At 41.2% G+C, this 18,231-nt stretch overlaps 1 protein-coding gene across 2 annotated transcripts in view; it reads right to left on the bottom strand.

Annotated features, from left to right (window-relative positions):
* The window catches only part of B3GALNT2 (beta-1,3-N-acetylgalactosaminyltransferase 2), a 68,572-nt gene that overhangs the window by 25,358 nt on the left and 24,983 nt on the right, over window positions 1–18,231 (bottom strand). The window contains exons 3-5 of one of the 2 annotated variants that reach the window (XM_021074398.2): window positions 15,055–15,155; window positions 8,916–9,109; window positions 3,202–3,297 (exon numbers count right to left, since the gene is read on the bottom strand). In XM_021074398.2, the coding sequence (XP_020930057.2) occupies window positions 3,202–3,297; window positions 8,916–9,109; window positions 15,055–15,155 (391 nt within the window). The remainder of the gene's footprint in view (window positions 1–3,201; window positions 3,298–8,915; window positions 9,110–15,054; window positions 15,156–18,231) is intronic. The other variant, XM_084996901.1, reaches the window with a different exon arrangement.

Raw genomic sequence — 18,231 nt, 5'->3', positions numbered from 1 at the left:
AGGGCATTACGCTAAGAAAGGTCAGTCAGACAGAAAAAGACAAATACTGTAATGATCTCACTGATCTAAAACAAAAACAACTGAATTCACAGATTCAATTCAAACAGATGGGTGGTTACTAGAGGTGGAGATGGGGAGGTGGGAGGTGGCTAAAATGGGTAAAGTCAGTCAAAAGGGTCAAACTTCCAGTTACAAAAGTCCTGACTATAGGTAACAGCACTGCTGTGTATATTTGAAAGTTGCTAAGAGAGTAGATCTTAAAAGTTCTCATCACAAGAAAAACTTATAACTTTGTCTGGTGATGGATATTAACTCGACCTGTGTTTATCATTTTGCAACATATACAGACATTATATACTTGAAACTAATATAATGTTGTAGGTCAATTACATCTCAATTAAAATAAATAAATCAGGGAGTTCCTGTCTTGGTTCAGCGGAAACCAATCTGACTAGGAACCATGAGGTTGCAGGTTCGATCCCTGGCCTCACTCAGTGGGTTAAGGATCTGGCGTTGCCGTGAGCTGTGGCGTAGGTCGCAGATGTGGCTCAGATCTGGCATTGCTGTGGCTCTGGTGTAGGCCAGCAGCAACAGCTCTGATTAGACTCCTAGCTTGGGAACCTCCATATGCCATGAGTATGGCCCTAAAAATACAAAAGAACAAAGAAAAAATAAATAAATAAATGAATCAAAGACTGACCTTATAGTAAAAGAAACAAGGTTTCCAGTAACTGGGAAGAGCTCAAAAGTTGAAGCTTAATTAGTAAAATCAATACCTTAAAACAACATGTCAAGTGGCTACCATAGGAAAGCTGGGCTAAGAGAGAAACTGTGGCAATTGAGCAATGTGCAAGGGGAGAAAAACACAGTAACCGGAAAATATAAAGCATTCTGGTCACATCCTACAAGACAGCTCTCTAAAGCACCCACCTCCCACTGCTGTAATCAAATTCAATGCCCAAACCCAGTACTGTTGAGACTGGTTTTTAGGTGTTCTGACATCCCGAGATGTGGGCTCTAACCCTGGCCTCACCGAGGGGGTTAAGGATCTGGCATTGCCATGAGCTGTGATGTAAGTCGCATGGCGCGGATCGTGTTGCTGTGGCTATGGTGTAGACCGGCACAACACAGCCCTTGAAGAACAGGAACCCCCAAATACAGACAAGGACCAGCAGTAACAAGGGCAGCCCACATTTATGTACTAAAGGCTTACACATAGCAGCACCTTTTAAATACTCTACATCTATTAAATCATTTACTCCCTAGAATAACTCTCCGAGCTAGGTCTCTGAGCAGTCTGATTGGACTCCTAGCCAGGGAACTTCCATATGCCACAAGTACAGCCCTAAAAAGCAAATAAATAAATAAATAAATAAAACAAAAAACTGAGATCTAACATTTGGCCAATATTACTTGGTTGAGCCACTTTCTTTTTTTTTCCCAGGCTAGGGGTCTAATCGGAACTGTAGCTGCCAGCCTACACCAGAGCCACAGCAACGCAGGATCCGAGCCGCGTCTGCAACCTACACCACAGCTCACGGCAACGCCGGATCTTTAACCCACTGAGCAAGGGCAGGGACCGAACCCGCAACCTCATGGTTCCTAGTCGGACTCGTTAACCACTGCGCCACGACGGGAACTCCTGAGCCACTTTCTTAATTGAAAGTAAGTGATACCTTTGACGGCACACTCTTCATTTAATAAGGAAAAAATTCATACATGAAATTTTACTTTATTTTTATTTTTTGCTTTTTAGGGCAACACCTGCAACATATGGAGGGTCCCCCAGCTAGGGGTCTAATCAGAGCTACAGTTGCCGGCCTAGGCCACAGCCATGCTGGTTCCTTAACCCACTGAGTGAGGCCAGGGATTGAACCCACAACCTCATGGTTCCTAGTCAGATTCGTTTCCACTGCGCCACGACAGGAACTCCCATATATGAAATTTTAAAAGCACATACAGGTAAATACGCATTCTCATACAATGCTGATGATTATTCAAATTGATACAAAATGCTAAACTGCCCTCCAGAAAGAAATCGTATGCCTAAAAAAATGGGTATAAATTTGAGCTAACAATTCATCCTAAGAAAATAATCACTTAGAAAAGAGAGTTTAAGGTATTCACTATTATCTTTTTTATAACATTGAGAAAAATCTTCCCAGTATGTTTTAGTTTCACTTTTATTTAAAACATTTTAAGCACAAGTTCATATACAGGTGAAATAACGGAGATTCCTTTGACAATCACATAATTAACATATATAGTTTAGCCACCTGTACTCAACTCCAAACATCTGCAGCCTATTATAAAATGTGTGATTTTGTTATTGTGTAAATGTGAACAGCACACCACATGACTGGTGGTAGGAAAATGTTTACTGGTTAGTCAGCAGGGCTGGTCAATTATCCAGGTTCCACATCTTAACTCAAACTTGACATCTCTGGATGACCTCTACAGCCGATCTAAAGTGACTGCCAGAGATGGCTGGGAAACTGAGCCCTAACTGTGGTTCCAAAGCACTCTGGTCAGAAAGGCACTAGACTAGACCGAAACAGACTGGAAAGGCTGAGGGTGACGGATGAACGATCTGTTCGCGTCCACCCGTGTAATACACAGTGCAATGCAAACACACTTCGGTTTAACTCTAGGACTGATGCGGGCACTTGGCGGCCGAGGCGGTCTCCAGCACACACCTATTAATTAAGGCGGGACCTAGAGGAACAGTTATGTCTTCAAACACCTTGCACAACTTGGAGAAGTTTTATTTATCTTGGAAATGGGACCAATCTCTTTGCCATTCCCCTGTCTGTACTTCCTGCCACTCCTCCACCCCCTTCTTAGGTAAGCAAACTATCTGATTTATAATTTACTCAAATGGTACCTATGTCTGGTCTTTCTGTCAACCATACCTATTACTATCTTCTGTTACTAAAATAGTCATGCAGTTCTCTACTCTGCTAAATGAACCATGGTAACATGCAATGCCTTTCAGAAAGTGTGGTTTAGACTTGCTGGGGCAACAAAGCTCTCTGAAGGTGTGAAGGGGCTGTATTTTAGTGCGTCCCAGCAGGCGGTCTCATCTACAGCTCTGGAGAGCTGTTCTGGTGCAGGACAGTATCAAGGGCCTGCCTTTGAAAGCACACACCCAGGCCGACAGACACCTGCATTGGTACTAGAGTGCTTTCACTACAGCTGTACCTCTGGTAAGATGAACTGCTCCACAGGCTTGTACCATAGCTTGTTCACCTGAACACCACAGCTCGGAGGACTAAAGCGAGCAACGAAGAGGGCCTCCTATAGATTGGGGGGGGAAAAAGACAAGAAGAAATACTTCAGATCAGACATGGCACATGCAACAAGTTTTCAAACAGTTTGCATCTTGGTCAGCTAAATTCTCAGTGGCTCCAATCATGGTTACCAGCATTGTTCAACGGTGCTTCAGGGCTTATTTGGGTTTTCTTGTGAGATCATGGATAGTAAAGAAAGATATTTAAGATAACCAAAGATGTCATGAAGTTCTAAAACACTAAATATAATCCACATAAGCTTAATAAAAGGACACCTTGACAAACTGTTATCTATAGGATGAATAAACATCAAGGTCCTACTGATGTTTGTCAGGGAACTATATCCTATGATAAACCATAACAGAAAAGAATATGAAAAAGAATATATATATATATATGAATCACTCTGCTGTACACCAGAAATTAACTCAACATGATAAGTCAACTATACTTTGGACTACCCACCGTGGCTCAGTGGGTTAAGAACCCGACTAGTGTGCATGAAGATGCAGATTTGATCCCTGGCCTCACTCAACGGGTTAAGGATCCAGCACTGCTGGGAGCTGTGGTGTAGGCTGCAAATGCAGCTCGGATCTGGTGTTGCTGTGGCTATGGTGTAGGCCTGTAGCTGCAGCTTGGATTCAACCCCCAGCCTGAGAACTTCCATATGCCGTAGGTGAGGCCCTAAAAAGAAGAGAGAAATAAATAAATCAATCAACTATACTTCAATTAAAAAAAAAAAAAAGGATATCTTGAAATAAGGAGCATTATGGGAAGAGTAAAATGTTGTTAAACTAAGCCAATTTATTAGGCTTAACCCCCAAGGGTTAAGAATAAACTGAAGATGACAGATTTCTACATAGAACAAAGGAATTCAGGAATCTCCCTTCAAAAAGAACCTTCAGAAGAAAAAACAAAAATGCAAAGGGGAACACAGAAGAGGACTGATGCTCATTCTGTTTATCATTTCCTTTGGGACATTTCTTTACTCTGCTACCTATTTGTAGATAGCAAATTTACCACAGGAGATGCTTTGTTAAAGCTATCGAGATCATGTACAGGTTCAGAATGAAAGTTTTCATGAATTATGTATGTTTCTTTCATTAACATCAGTGCTGGGCAATGCTGCGCTAATACTTTTCACATTGTGACTACCTGGGAACCCATTAGGGTCCCCCTGAGATTAGGCCTCCCCTGAGGACAAAGATTAACCTCTCCTTGGCAAAAAAGTTTCAAAAGTTAAATCAACATGACCAAAACACTGTACATCTGAATCAAAGTATTTGGCCGGCAACTCAAACATTATGAATAGTTTTTTTTAAAAAAAAGACTACATATCGCTTCTCGGCCTTTTGGCTAAGATCAAGTGTAAAAAAAGACTACATAATACTAAGACAATATCAAAAAAATCCAAGATTGATCCTAATTTCAAAACAAGGTTGACAATGGAATTCAGAATACTGCTCTTCCAATTACCTCCTGGAGCTTCTGTATCAACAAAACCTTTAACCACAATAATACACGAACTCCTGTACTTGAGTAACATGACAAAGTCTTCTCACTGGAATTATTGCTAGGAAGATAAGATTTTTTTTTGTTCTCTTATATTCATATCATTGAGCACATTTACATACTATATATATTCTTTAGAAGATGAGGAAGCAGGACAACTGCAAATAAGAAATTTAATCTTAAACTGATTTGTGTGTTTATTGGTAACACACTAACTGAATGTTAGTAACAATCAACATTAACAGTAATACAAAAGCGGTTGGTTTTTTTTTGTTTGTTTTTTTGTCTTTTGTCCTTTTTTTAGGGCTGCACCTGTAGCATATGGAGGTTCCCAGACTAGGGGTCGGAGCTGCAGCTGCTGGCCTAGGCCACAGCCACGCCAGATCTGAGCCGTGTCTGCGACCTACACCACAGCTCATGGGAACACTGGATCCTTAACCCGCTGAGCCAGGCCAGGGATCAAACCCACAACCTCACGGTTCCTAGTTGGATTTGTTTCCACTGTGCCACGACAGGAACTCCACAAAAGCATTTTTAAAGATGCCTAAAAAACCTGAACAGAATTCTGTTTCCAGTGATATCAGACTAATTCTCCTATAGAAAACAATTATGAAGAGTACACAAAACATTAAAAAAATGATCTGAAGGCACTGGAATGCACACAAAACAGGCAGAAACTAGAGCAAAATCAACACCAAGAAAATGAGAAGGATACTAGATTTGCTTCCTCCACTTTTTTTTTTTTTTTAAATGGCTCTTTGTCTGAGGCAGACCTTGAGGGTGGGGTGGGGGGAACTACAATTTTGGGGGAAAAAAAATCTGCAGTCTTTCTGGCTGCAAATCAGAAGATAGATTTAAGACACACACACCAGCTAACAAGCGAGGAAGAAAATCCCAGAGAGGAAAGGGTCGCAGAGAGAGTTCTCAACCCTTCATATAAATTCTTTCCTGATCTGTGTCTGACTTGCAAAACACATTCAGAGCAGAATCCACACAGCCCATCTAAGACCCAGAGAAAAGAACAGAAATTTAAGCTGCTGCCCCCTGCAAGGGAGGCAAGATTTAGAGTTTGTGCCCAGCTAATTTAACTAACTGCTAGAAGAAACAAACAAACAAACAAAAAATCAATACTCTTCAAAGAATATAACAGGAACCAGAAATTCTACAATTCATGACATCAAGGATACAATCCAAAGGTATGCAATATAAGATAAAACAAGAAAATGCTACTATAATCAAGAGAAAAGATGATAATAAAGACAGGCCAAGACAATTCAAGTTTAGAAATAGTAGATAGGATTTTAAAGCCATTATTACAATTAAAGTCAAGGCCATAGAAAAAACATGCCCCAAATGATTTTAGAAAAACACGAAGTTCAGGAGTTCCATCATGGCTCAGCGGAAATGAATCTGACTAGTATCCATGAGGACGCAGGTTTGATCCCTGGCCTCACTCAGTGGGTTAAGGATCCAGCGCTGCCGTGAGCTGTGGTGAGGGTTACAGATGCGGCTCGGATCTGGTGCTGCTGTGACTGTGGCCGACAAGTACAGCTCCGATTCAACCCCTAGCCTGGGAACCTCCATATGCTGTGTGTGAGGCCCTAACAAGTCAAAAACAAACAAACAAAAAAAAAAACAATGAAATTTAGGAGTTCCTGTTGTGGCTCGGGGGGTTAAGGACCCAATGTTGTCTCTGTGAGGATGTTGTCTCACTCAGTGGGTTAAAGATTTGGTGTTGCTGCAAGCTGTGGTGTATGTAGGTTGCACATGCAGCTGAGATCAGTGTAGCTGTGACTGCAGTGTAGGCCTCAGCTGCAGCTCCAGTTCAACCACTAGCCTGGGGACTTCTCTATGCAGCAGGTGGAGCCATAATACATACACACATACATAAAAAATTAAAAAAAAAAGGAAATTTAGAAAAACAAGAAATTTTAGAGAAATAGAAACTATAAAAGATAATTAAATGGAAAATCTAGATGCAGAAAGTACAATATATTAAAAAACTCATTGGCTCGGCTTAACAATGGGAATAGGTGTTCCCATTGTGGCTCAGCAGAAATGAACCTGACTAGTATCCATGAGGATGTGGGTTCAATCCCTGGCCTCGCTCAGTGGATTAAGGATCTGGCATTGCCATGAGCTGTGGTGTAGGTCGAAGACACAGCTCAGATCTGGCTTTCGCTGTGATTGTGGTGTAGGCCAGCAGCTGCAGCTCTGATTTGACCCCTAGCCTGGAACTCCATAAGCCGCAAGTGCGGCCTTGAAAAAAAAAAATTAAAGCTTTCTAAAATACAGAATAATAATCTTAAAAGAGGTATAGACACCTTATTTCTATCTTAACCTAAATAAATATACTGTAGATAAAAATGATTTGTTGATCTTTTGGGGGAAAAAAGTAGAACAGTTAAAAACAAACTATTTCTTTTGAAATAGCAAAATGAAAATCTTTAAAAACTGCATTAAATATAAATGGAATTAAACGCTCCATGTAAAAGGAAGAGATTCTCAGACTGGATAAAAAACTATATGCTGTCCACAAGAAACAATTTCCAGCAATACATAGAAAGAATAATATTAAAAAAAAGAAAAAAGAATAATATGATGTAGTCAAGTGGAACTGGAAGTTGGTTTAGCACCCCAAAGTTAAGGAATGTAATTCATCACAGTGACAGAATAAAGGAGAAAAACCTTGGAAACATTCCAGATGCCCATCAGTAGACTATGCATTATATATTGCTGGAATACAACTTAGTAATTAAAAGAAGAAAAGGAAAAATTCACTGGTACATACAATAACATGAATGAGTTTCAAAACATCATGTTGAGTAAAAGAAGCCCTACACAGAAGAGGGCTTAGGATATGACTCTATTTATATGTGAAGTCCTACAACAGGCAACACTAGACTAGGATTTAAAAAGAGAGAGAAAGAGAGAAGCGCTGCCTCTAGGGAATGGGATAGCGTGACAGGAGTTTGGTTACACAGGTTTATGCAGTTTAAAAACCTGAATGAAAGGTGGCTGAAAAAGCTCAGTTGGGACAATATTAGACGGAAGAAGAAAAACTGAACGCACATTACAGTGTCTGAAAAATTTTTAAAACCATAAACAAATATTAAAGTCTAGTTAATGATCTGTACACTAAAGTGTTCAGGGTTGAAGTGTACTCACACTTACAACTCCCTCTGAAGTGCAATTTTAAAAAAAGATAGATTGATGAAAGACTACGGATGTCATAAAGAAAATACAACAAAATGTTAACTACTGGACAATTTAGTTGGTGGCTATGTGGGTCTTCACTGTAACTTCCAAGATTTCTGTAGTTTAAAATCCAGAGACAGGGAGTTCCCATAGTGGCTCAGCAGAAAAGAACCCGACTAGGATCCATGAGGATGCTGGTTTCATCCCTGGCCTTGCTCAGTGGGTTAAGGATCCAGCATTGTCATGAGCTGTGCTGTAGGTAGCAGACTCAGCTCGGATCTGGCATTGCTGTGGCTGTAGTATAGGCTGGCAGCGACAGCTCCGATTAGACTCCTAGCCTGGGAACCTCCATGTGCCTCGGGTGTGGCCCTAAAAAGCAAAAAACAAATACAAAACCCCAGGGACAGGTCTTTTCAGATACAATTCCTTGCTATATTCCTTCATATAACTCTGAACAAATCAGGTTTCTCTGAATATCAGAAAGAATAATAACCCCAGTTGTTTTAAACTTTTATTCCCTATACACCCTTATTACAAAAAAATATGCGAAGTGGTGGTCATTAAGCCTGTATTACAGTGACAGACTTTAAGGGTGGGAAGAAAGAGGCAACAACACTTGCTTACACATACGAATCCCCAACTTTTAACATTCATTATCAACTTTTGAAATTCCTTAGGCTTTACTGGATTTTACGTTGGGAATTTCTAATCTGGTCCAATTCCTCCTTTCCTAGATATAACATGTTTATTCATTGGAACTCTCTCCCCAAACCAGCATTTTAACATGTTACACTGTAATGTGTCTAATCACTAAGAGAAGAAAGATGGAAGGCTCCCAACAGACTAATTGCCTTGGGGAAAAAACTTTTTTGAAAAAAAAAAAAATGGAGGGAATGTGTACAAAACAGTGCATACCTCCTGTTCTGCCTGGTAAAGCTTGACGGTGATGTTCCTCTGGAAACCCACATCGCTGGCATCATAAAACACCCCGAGACTGGTGATAACGATTGGATAGAGCACTCGGAAGCTCACGCTGACAACTCGGTCCTCAGAGAGCCCAGGTGAGGTGTCTTCAGACAGACTGAATGCCTCAATCTCCTGACTCAAAACTAAGGAAGTAATGAGGAGGTTTTGCATAATCAAACAAATATAATCTTTTATTATACTAATATGAAGTAATGGAGTATGCTTGATAGCAAAATCTAGATAATTACTTGTTACATAATTCCTTCACAAATGGCTACATATATATATTTTGTGTGTGTGTGTCTTTTTGCCATTTCTTGGGCTGCTCCCACGGCATATGGAGGTTCCCAGGCTAGGGGTCGAATCGGAGCTGTAGCCACCGGCCTACGCCACAGCCACAGCAACACGGGATCCAAGCCATGTCTGCAACCTACACCACAGCTCACGGCAACGCCGGATCCTTAATCCACTGAGCAAGGCCAGGGATCAAACCCGCAACCTCATGGTTCCTAGTCGGATTCATTAACCACTGAGCCACAACAGGAACTCCACAAATGGCAATATATTTTTAAAAGTGTTTCAGAAATATAGCTGCTTCCAGGAAAAAAGAGAACAAACTTATTTTGAAAGTCAAGAACCAAGTTTTCAGCCACTTATAAGTAAAATAGTTATCAGGAACTACTTTAATAAATTTCTGCATATACATATGTGTATCTGAATTATAAACACTATAGGGGAATATTAAATTTAAAGACATCTATTAGGACAGGTTGGATAAATGGGGATACTTAAAACATTACTGACTGCAGTTATAAATAATAAGTAAATGTAGTCTTGCCCTGAAAATTGCAAATATCCTACTTCTTATTGAGCAATTTTTGTGATATTGGCCAACTATCACAGTACAAAAGTAACCAAAATCACTTCAAAACACTGAAAAACTCTTCCTATACAGTATTGATAAAAGATAAGCACATCAAACACAGTAAGCGTTTCTGACCACCTACTATATGTTATGGCCTACCACAGTTAATCTTTACAACCACCCTGTGTGGTTGTGACATTACCTTCCATTTACAGTTTAAGAAAATGAGGCCCGGAGATGTATTTGATAAAGGTCACAGAAAGTGGCAGAGGCAGGAATCAAACCCAGATTTACTGACTTCAAATTCTATTCTATCCCCAGAGCTGTCTAATCAAAGCCAAAAAGAGTCCCTTTCTAAATACTTTTTCAATTATCATAAATGAATCAGGATAGAGTACATGAAACAGTTAATATGGCTGAGAGTATCAGCACCACCATGAGAAATACTAAAACTTCCTTTATTTTTTTAACTGATTAATTATTGTTTTGCTTTTTAGGGCCACACCTGTGGCCTATGGAAGTTCCCGGGCTGGGGGTCCAATAGGAACAGCAGCTGCCGGCCTACGCCACAGCAGCAGAGGATCTGAGCTGTGTCTGTGAGCTCCCTCCATCACAGCTCACAGCAATGCTGGATTCTGACCCACTCAGTGAGACCAGGGATCGTACCCGCATCCTCATGGATACTAGTGGGATGCGTTTCCACGTTTCCACTGCGCCACAATGGAAACTCTTAAAACTGACTTCAAAAGATTATTATATCAAAGTTCTTTGTTTTTGTTTTTTGTGTTTTTTTTTTTTTTGTCTTTTTGCCTTTTCTAGGGCTGCTCCCGCAGCATATGGAGGTTCCCAGGCTAGGGGTCGAATCGGAGCTGTAGCCACCGGCCTACTCCAGAGCCACAGCAATGCCAGATCCAAGCCACATCTGCAACCTACACCACAGCTCACGGCAATGCCGGATCCTTAACCCACTGGGCAAGGCCAGGGAACGAACCCGCAACCTCATGGTTCCTAATCGGATTCGTTAACCACTGCTCCACAATGGGAACTCCAAAGTTCTTTGTATTTTTTAGAGCTGTGGCTTTCCAACGTTGCAGATCATGCAACCCCATCAGTTAACATCATTTGTACATACTCATTTACTTACAAAACATACACATTATTATTGTCAGTCCATATAGTTGATATTAATAAAGATTACATTTTCTTTGCAGATAAACAGGGATTCTGTTTTCTTCCCACACTCAGGCAGATCATTTGGATCCCTTCCTTAGAGCTCCAAGATTGCTATTTTATACTTAGTAGATGCTCAATAAAAAGTGACTAAACTGGAATTGATAGTTCCTACCCAACTATATACAGGAGCAGGAGGGAGATAAGAAGGATACAGATTCTGTCATGGGCTCTGCAAGCACTGGCTAGAGAGTCTAGACTCAAATATATTGCACAGTAACACAAGTTTTTCTCTTTAATATACTCAGCAAATAGGATATCTAAAGTGAAACATGTCTATAACATTATAACATAACTACCTATTTTCTATCTAAAACAGTGTTCTTGAATTTCAAGTTACCTTAACACAGGATGGCCTGTGGCTTTGATAATGCCACTAATCAAAACTTCTAAACATCCAAAGTATCATGATTTTTTTTTTTTTTTTTTTTGGTCTTTTAAGGGCCACATTCAAGGCAAATAGAGGTCCCAGGCTAGGGGTCAAATCGGAGCTGTAGCTGCTGCCCTAAGCCACAACCACAGCAACGCCAGATATAAGCCTCATCTGCAATCTACACCACAGCTCACGGCAATGCCAGATCCTTAACCCACTGAGCAAGGCCAGGGATCGAACCTGTGTCCTCATGGATACTAGTCAGATTCATTTCCACTGAGCCACGACAGGAACTCCTATCATGATGATTAATGCTCACGATGAACTTAAGGTACTGAAATGAATCTAAATGTCGTTTAAATCACCAAAAAGACAAAATCAGATTCAATATTAACTTAGTTCTACCTTTTTTTTTTTTTTGCCATTTCTTGGGCTGCTCCTGCGGCATATGGAGGTTCCCAGGCTAGGGGTCGAATCGGAGCTGTAGCCACTGGCCTACGCCAGAGCCACAGCAATGTTGGATCGGAGCCGCATCTGCAACCTACACCACAGCTCACGGCAACGCCAGATCCTTAACCCACTGAGCAAGTCCAGGGATTGAACCCGCAACTTCATGGTTCCTAGTCAGATTCGTTTACCACTGAGCCACGACGGGAACTCCTCTTCTTTTTCGTTTTTTTTAGGACTGCACCTGTGGTATATGGACGTTCCCAGGCCGGTGGCTGAAAACAAGCTGCAGCTGCCGGACTAAACCACAGCCACGGCAACATCAGATGGGAGCTGCATCTTGCAGGAATAACAGATCCTTAACACGCTGAGCAAGTCCACGGATTGAACCTGCATCCTCAGGGACACTATGTCAGGTTCTGAACCTGCTGAGCTACAATGGGAACTCCTGAAAATTTTCTATTAATGAATAGCTCCACTTCTTTACTATTAATGAACAATAGCACTTAAAATAGTCAAGATCTGATTAGTTTAAAAGCAAGGTTTCTTTAAAACTGGTTTAACTTGGTTTTGGATTTCAAACACAATTTGTTCTAGGCTACCCTTACATCATCAGTAATACAACATTTTACTAGGTTCATGGTCCCTTTGGGACCCTGGTCAAAGCTAAAGGACCCTAGCCCCAGAAAACACACAGTTATACACAAAATTTTAGTTAACTAAATTCATAGACATCCCAAGTAAGAAACCTCTACGATATAGACCTGAAAATGTGGTATAATTTATTTAAAAAGCTGAGTGGTAAAAAGCTGACCAATTTTATAAAAAGGACCACATTTCTTCATCTGAATCAGAACTCCCACAATTCCCTTGTTCTTTTTCAGCTGCATCTGTGGCAGATGGAAGTTCCTCGCCAGGGAGCCAATCCAGCCTTGGCAATGCTGGATCCTTAATCCACTGCACCAGGCCAGGGATCGAACCTGAGCTGCCACAGAGACAACACCAGATCATTAGCCCACTGCGCAACAATGGCAGCTCCATAAATCCCACAAATTTTTAATTATGAGGAATAAAAAATATTATTTCTGTTTTCAATTTTTTCTTTCTTTTTTGGCTGTACCCTTGGCTCATGGAAATTCCTGGGCCAGGGATTAAATACATGCTGCAGCTGTGAGCTACATCACAGATGCACACACACCAGATCTTCAACCCACTGCACTGGCCCAGGGATTGAACCCACACTGCCACAGAGACAAGGTCAGATCCTCTGTGCCACAGTAGGAACTCCTGTTTTTAATTTTTTTACTATTTGTTTATTTTGCAAAAGCTTAGGCAATAATTCTTTGAGAAAGCTGATTCACAATACAATATTTGTATCAAGCCTATTACAAATCAACAGGCTGATGAAATCAGGTTTTCATAAGTTTAAAATTCAGAAAGTCATGGAGTTCCCACTGTATCACAGCAGGTTAAGGCTCTAGCATTGTCACAGCTGTGGCATAAGCTGCAGCTGTGGCTCAGATTCGATCCCTGGCCTGGGTATGGAAAAAAAAAAAAAAAAAAAGAAAAAAAGAAAAAAAATTCAGTAAATCAGGATTTATCTATACATAAGCAATTTCCAGATGCATTTCAATCATACTGAAAAATAAACTCTCCTGCATCCTGAAACTATGCATATCTATAAAGAATCTTCATAAATACCCAGATGATTAGTTTATATGTCCAAAAGATAATTTTTTTTTAGGGCCACACCCACAGCATATGGAGGTTCCCAGGCTGGGGGTCTAATCGGAGCTAGAGCTGCCGGCCTACGCCATAGCCACAGCAATGCCGGATCCTTAACCCACTGGGCGAGGCCAGGGATCGAACCCACAACCTCATGGTTCCTAGACAGATTTGATTCCGCTGTGCTATGACAGGAACTCCCAAAAGATAAATTTTGATGAAAGTTTGATATTAATCTGCTAAAAACAGACCAACATGCTATTCAGCGCAACAACTTTTCCTCAACGTCAAACTTGTACAGTTGTCCCCTCCTCATCAGCGGTTTCCCTTTCTAAGGTTTTAGTTACTCATGATCAACTGAGGTCCAAAAATATTAAACAAAACATTCCAGAAGTAATTCGTAAGTTTTAAATTGCGGCCGTTCTGGAGTTCCCATCATGGCACAGTGAGTTAAGAACGCAACAAGTGTCCGTAAGGATGCGGTTTGATCCTTGGCCTCCCTCAGTGGGTAAGGATTGGGCGTTGCTGCAAGCTGAAGCATACATCACAGATGTGGCTCAGATCTGGTGCTGGTGGTATATAGGCTGACAGCTGTGGCTCTGATTCGACCCATAGCCCAGGAACTTCCATGTGACAAAGGTTATTCTTTTATTTATTTAAAAGAAAATAAATAAATAAATAGGAGCCATTCTGAGTTGCATGATGAAATTTCGTATGGTCCAGCTCCCTCTCGCTCAGGATGGGAATCATCCCTCTATATAGCATGTCCCACCTATTAATCACTTAGGAGCTATCTCAGTTATCAGATCAACCATGGAGGCACCTCAGGGTTTGTGTTCGACTTTATTTTACTCTAGTGAGGCCCCGAAGGATAAGAGTAGTGATGCTGGCAATTTGAATGTGCCAAAGAGAAGCCATAAAGAAATTCCTTTAAGTGAAAGGTGAACATTTCCCATTTAACAAGAATAAAATCCTATGCTGAGGTTGCTAAGATGTACTCTAAGAACAAATACTCTGTCCATGAAATTCTGAAGGAGGAAAAAGAATGTGTGCTAATTTTGCTGTCATACTTCAAACTGCCAAAGTTATGGCCACATGCCTGGTAAGTGCCTGGTTAAAAGAAAAGGTATTAAATTTGTACAGTAAGATATTTTCAGAGAGAGAGAGAAACCGTATTCGCATAACTTTTATTATAATGTGTTCTTATAATTGTTGTAATTATTATTTATTGTTAATCTCTTACTGTGCCTAATTGAGAAATTAAACTTTATCCTAGGTAAGTACGTACCAGAAAAAAAACAGTATACACAGGGTCTGGTGCTGGGCAGGATTTCAGGCACCCGGGGTAGGTGGGCAGGAGGTATGTGTGTGTCTTGGAACGTATTCCCAGTAGGTCAGGGAGGACACTGTTCATAGTGCTCTTAGGGCAGAAGGAAAAGAAGACTTACCTGGATTCGTGATGTTGAGCAGTTTGCAGGAATAAGGGTCTTCCCTGTCTTCCACAGGCACCTCACAGCCATGGGCACCTATTATGAACTTCACAAGCACACTGAGAGATGGGATGGCATGAACGTCAGTTACTGATCTTCACCTTGCATGTGCATGTTTCCCATTTCAGAGCTTTTACTCTGAGACACAAGTATCTAACTTTATTCTTCTAGTCCAGCAAAAAGGGGGCCCAGTCAAACCAAGAAGTTGTTAACTGCCAAAGTGACTGATGTGTAAGCCCTCTAATGTGCAGGACCACATTAAAGCAAACACATGTTCGGCCTGGCTATCAGCAAATGCTCCTGACATTTAAAAGCAAACTACAGTATGGAGTTCCAGTTGTGGCTCAGTGGTAACGAACCCAACTAGTAACCATGAGGATGAGGGTTCAATCCCTGGAATCACTCAGTGGGTTAAGGATCCAGCATTGCTGTGAGCTGCAGTGTAGGTCACAGATGTAGCCGGGATCTGGTGTTTCTGCGGCTACGATGTAGGCCGGCAGCTGCAGCTCTGTTCTGACCCCTAGACTGGGAACTTCCATGTGCCTCGGGTGTCTCCCTAGAAAGACAGAGAAAAAAAAAAAAAAGAAAGAAAAGCAAACTACAATAAAGTCAACTTCTCATGCCCACACCTGAAAACATATCTACATCTATAGTCTTCACCGGCTTTCTTCTATTTCAGAAAGTGTTCTTTTGCTCAGTCTTTCTATCCAAGAGAGGGTCCTTGCTTCACCAGCTACCTGTAACCCACGGCTCCTTGCCTACACCTTACAAATGCAACCAAGTTCTGACGTCATTTTCCGTTTGCCTAACATCCTTCCCCGTCCCCATCCTTTCCTTTACAGGAAAGTCCTGCAAAGGAATAACTAAAAGTGCAGCCTCTGCAGTTGCGGCACAGGTTGCAGCTCCAGTTTGGATTTGATCCCTAGCTCAGGAACTTCCATATACTGTGGGTGCAGCCAAAAAAGAAAAAAAAAAAAGCCATTAAATAATAATAATAATAAATACAATTGCAGCCTCTAGTTTCTCATTTCACGCTCATCTTATAAAATGGAAATTTTAGCTTCAGTATTACCATTTCCACCGATATGTCTACGCCACTATAATAATCAGGGCTCTGCTGCTCAATCAAGAGACTCTTCTGCCGTGACCTACGTGGCTTCTCTGTGGTTTCACAGTGCAGGTCTCCGGAAAGAGCTCTCCTCCTTCCTCATGTGGCCCTGCCTGGTGGGCTCCCTGGGCTTCTTGCCCATTTGGACCATTGAGAGAGGACACTCCCCCCAGGGCTTTGCTCTTGGATTTATTATCATTCTACTTACTCTTCACTTGCTCTCCCTGGACAACTTTTATTCCCAAGGCTTCGACTGGCCAGGGAATGACTCCTGAATTCACATCTCTAGTTTGGACCCATGTTCTAAGTAAAAGATCCATAGATTCATCCTACATCTTCAGCTAGGTTGCCCATAGACAGCTGCGTGGACAGCCTGCTTCTACTGCATCATGATGGCCAACTGCAAAATTTTAAAGAATTTTGTGAGCTGGTTCTTAAGTACAGCCTTTATTAAAAATTCAATTATATAAATCAGAGTTCCCATTGTGGCTCAGTGGAAACGAATCCGACTAGTATCCTTGAGGATGTGAGTTTGATCCACGGCCTCCTCGATCAGTGGGTTGGGGATCCGGTGTTGCTGTGAGCTGTGGTGTAGGTTGCAGATGTGGCTCGGATCCTGCGTTGCTGTGGCTGTGGTGTAGGCTGGCAGCTGTAGCTCCAATTCGACCCCTAGCCTGGGAACTTCCATATGCCTCAGGTGCAGCCCTAAAAAGAAAATAAATAAATAACATAAAATTAAAAACATTCTATTAAACACAAAGGAAATAAATGCTCAGATTCATCATTTATTATCTATCATCATTTCTTATTATTCCACTCTTATGTATGCTTTTGAGATTTTTTATAAGTATTACATACACATGGTGGAAACATTGTAAATATTACAATGGCATGCTACTGCCTATCTTCCCAACTCTGTGTTCAGAGATGTCACATTAGTTGTTTGAAACTGGCCACCGCGGGAATACTTCCATTATAGGAACTGGCAAATACTACAAATGTGGGTTTGATTTATTGTTCTTTTGGCCATCTAGACTTAGTGATGGAGAAAATACTAGTAATGCAGAGTAAACTTTAAAATGTGGGATGTTTGTGGCCAATCCATTGCTAATAGTACAAAAAACTGAGGAAATACTCTTCCATTGTTCAAACCCTATTATCTGATCCAGCACAGAAGTCACTCACTTCATTGACGAAGAGCAAAGTTCTGCACATACTTTAGAGGTCCCTTTAGTCTTACCCTTTAGCTTAGAGGAAACAGTCATGTCAGAACTACACTCCTGTCAACTGCAGCCATAAGCTGGTTATGGACACAAGAGTCTGGCAAACAGTGAATGCATTCTAAGAATCAACTGGTTCCTGGGAAGTTAGAGAGTATTATTTATGTTATTATCTGTCAATCATGTGCTACACAGCCTTTACATCAATAAAATTTATAACTAACCTGTACCTACATTTAAGCATACTTTTCTTCAGAGAACCAGTTTTTTTTTCTTTTTTAGAGAACCAGCTGACAGACCAGCACACCACTGGCTGCAGGTCCCTCAAACTCAACATACCTACAACAGAGTTCTCATCCCATGAAACCTGATCTTCTCACCTACACCTTTTTGTCTTGAATAATTTTCATTCTTCTCCAAGGTAAAAAGATAGCAATCATCCTAGAGTCCTCTTCCTCTTTCTCCATTCAATTGCCTCCTTCTTCTTTTTTTTTTGGCCACACCCACAGCAAGCACAAGTTCCCCAGCCAGCAATCAATTGAACCTGCACCAGGATAGCAACCAGAGCCACAGCAGTGACAACACCAGATCCTTAACCCACTGCACCACCAGGGAGCTCTAATTACCTTATTTTCCTTTTCTTTTTTTTTTTGGCTGGGCCCATGGCATGTGGAAGTTCCAGGGCCAGGAATCAAACCCACAGCACAGCAGAGACCTGAGTGGCTGTAGTGACAAAGCTGGATCCTTAATCTGCTGTGCCACAAGAGAAGGCCTAATTACCTTATTTTCTTAAAGGTCACCACTCTA

The sequence above is a fragment of the Sus scrofa genome, chromosome 14 (assembly GCF_054392235.1).
Source record: "Sus scrofa isolate SSC_HxYL_T2T_F1_AM1 chromosome 14, Sscrofa_HxYL_maternal_Yorkshire_Landrace_v2.0, whole genome shotgun sequence".
Taxonomy (NCBI): Eukaryota; Metazoa; Chordata; class Mammalia; order Artiodactyla; family Suidae; genus Sus; species Sus scrofa.
This window is presented reverse-complemented; position numbering and strand designations above follow the sequence as displayed.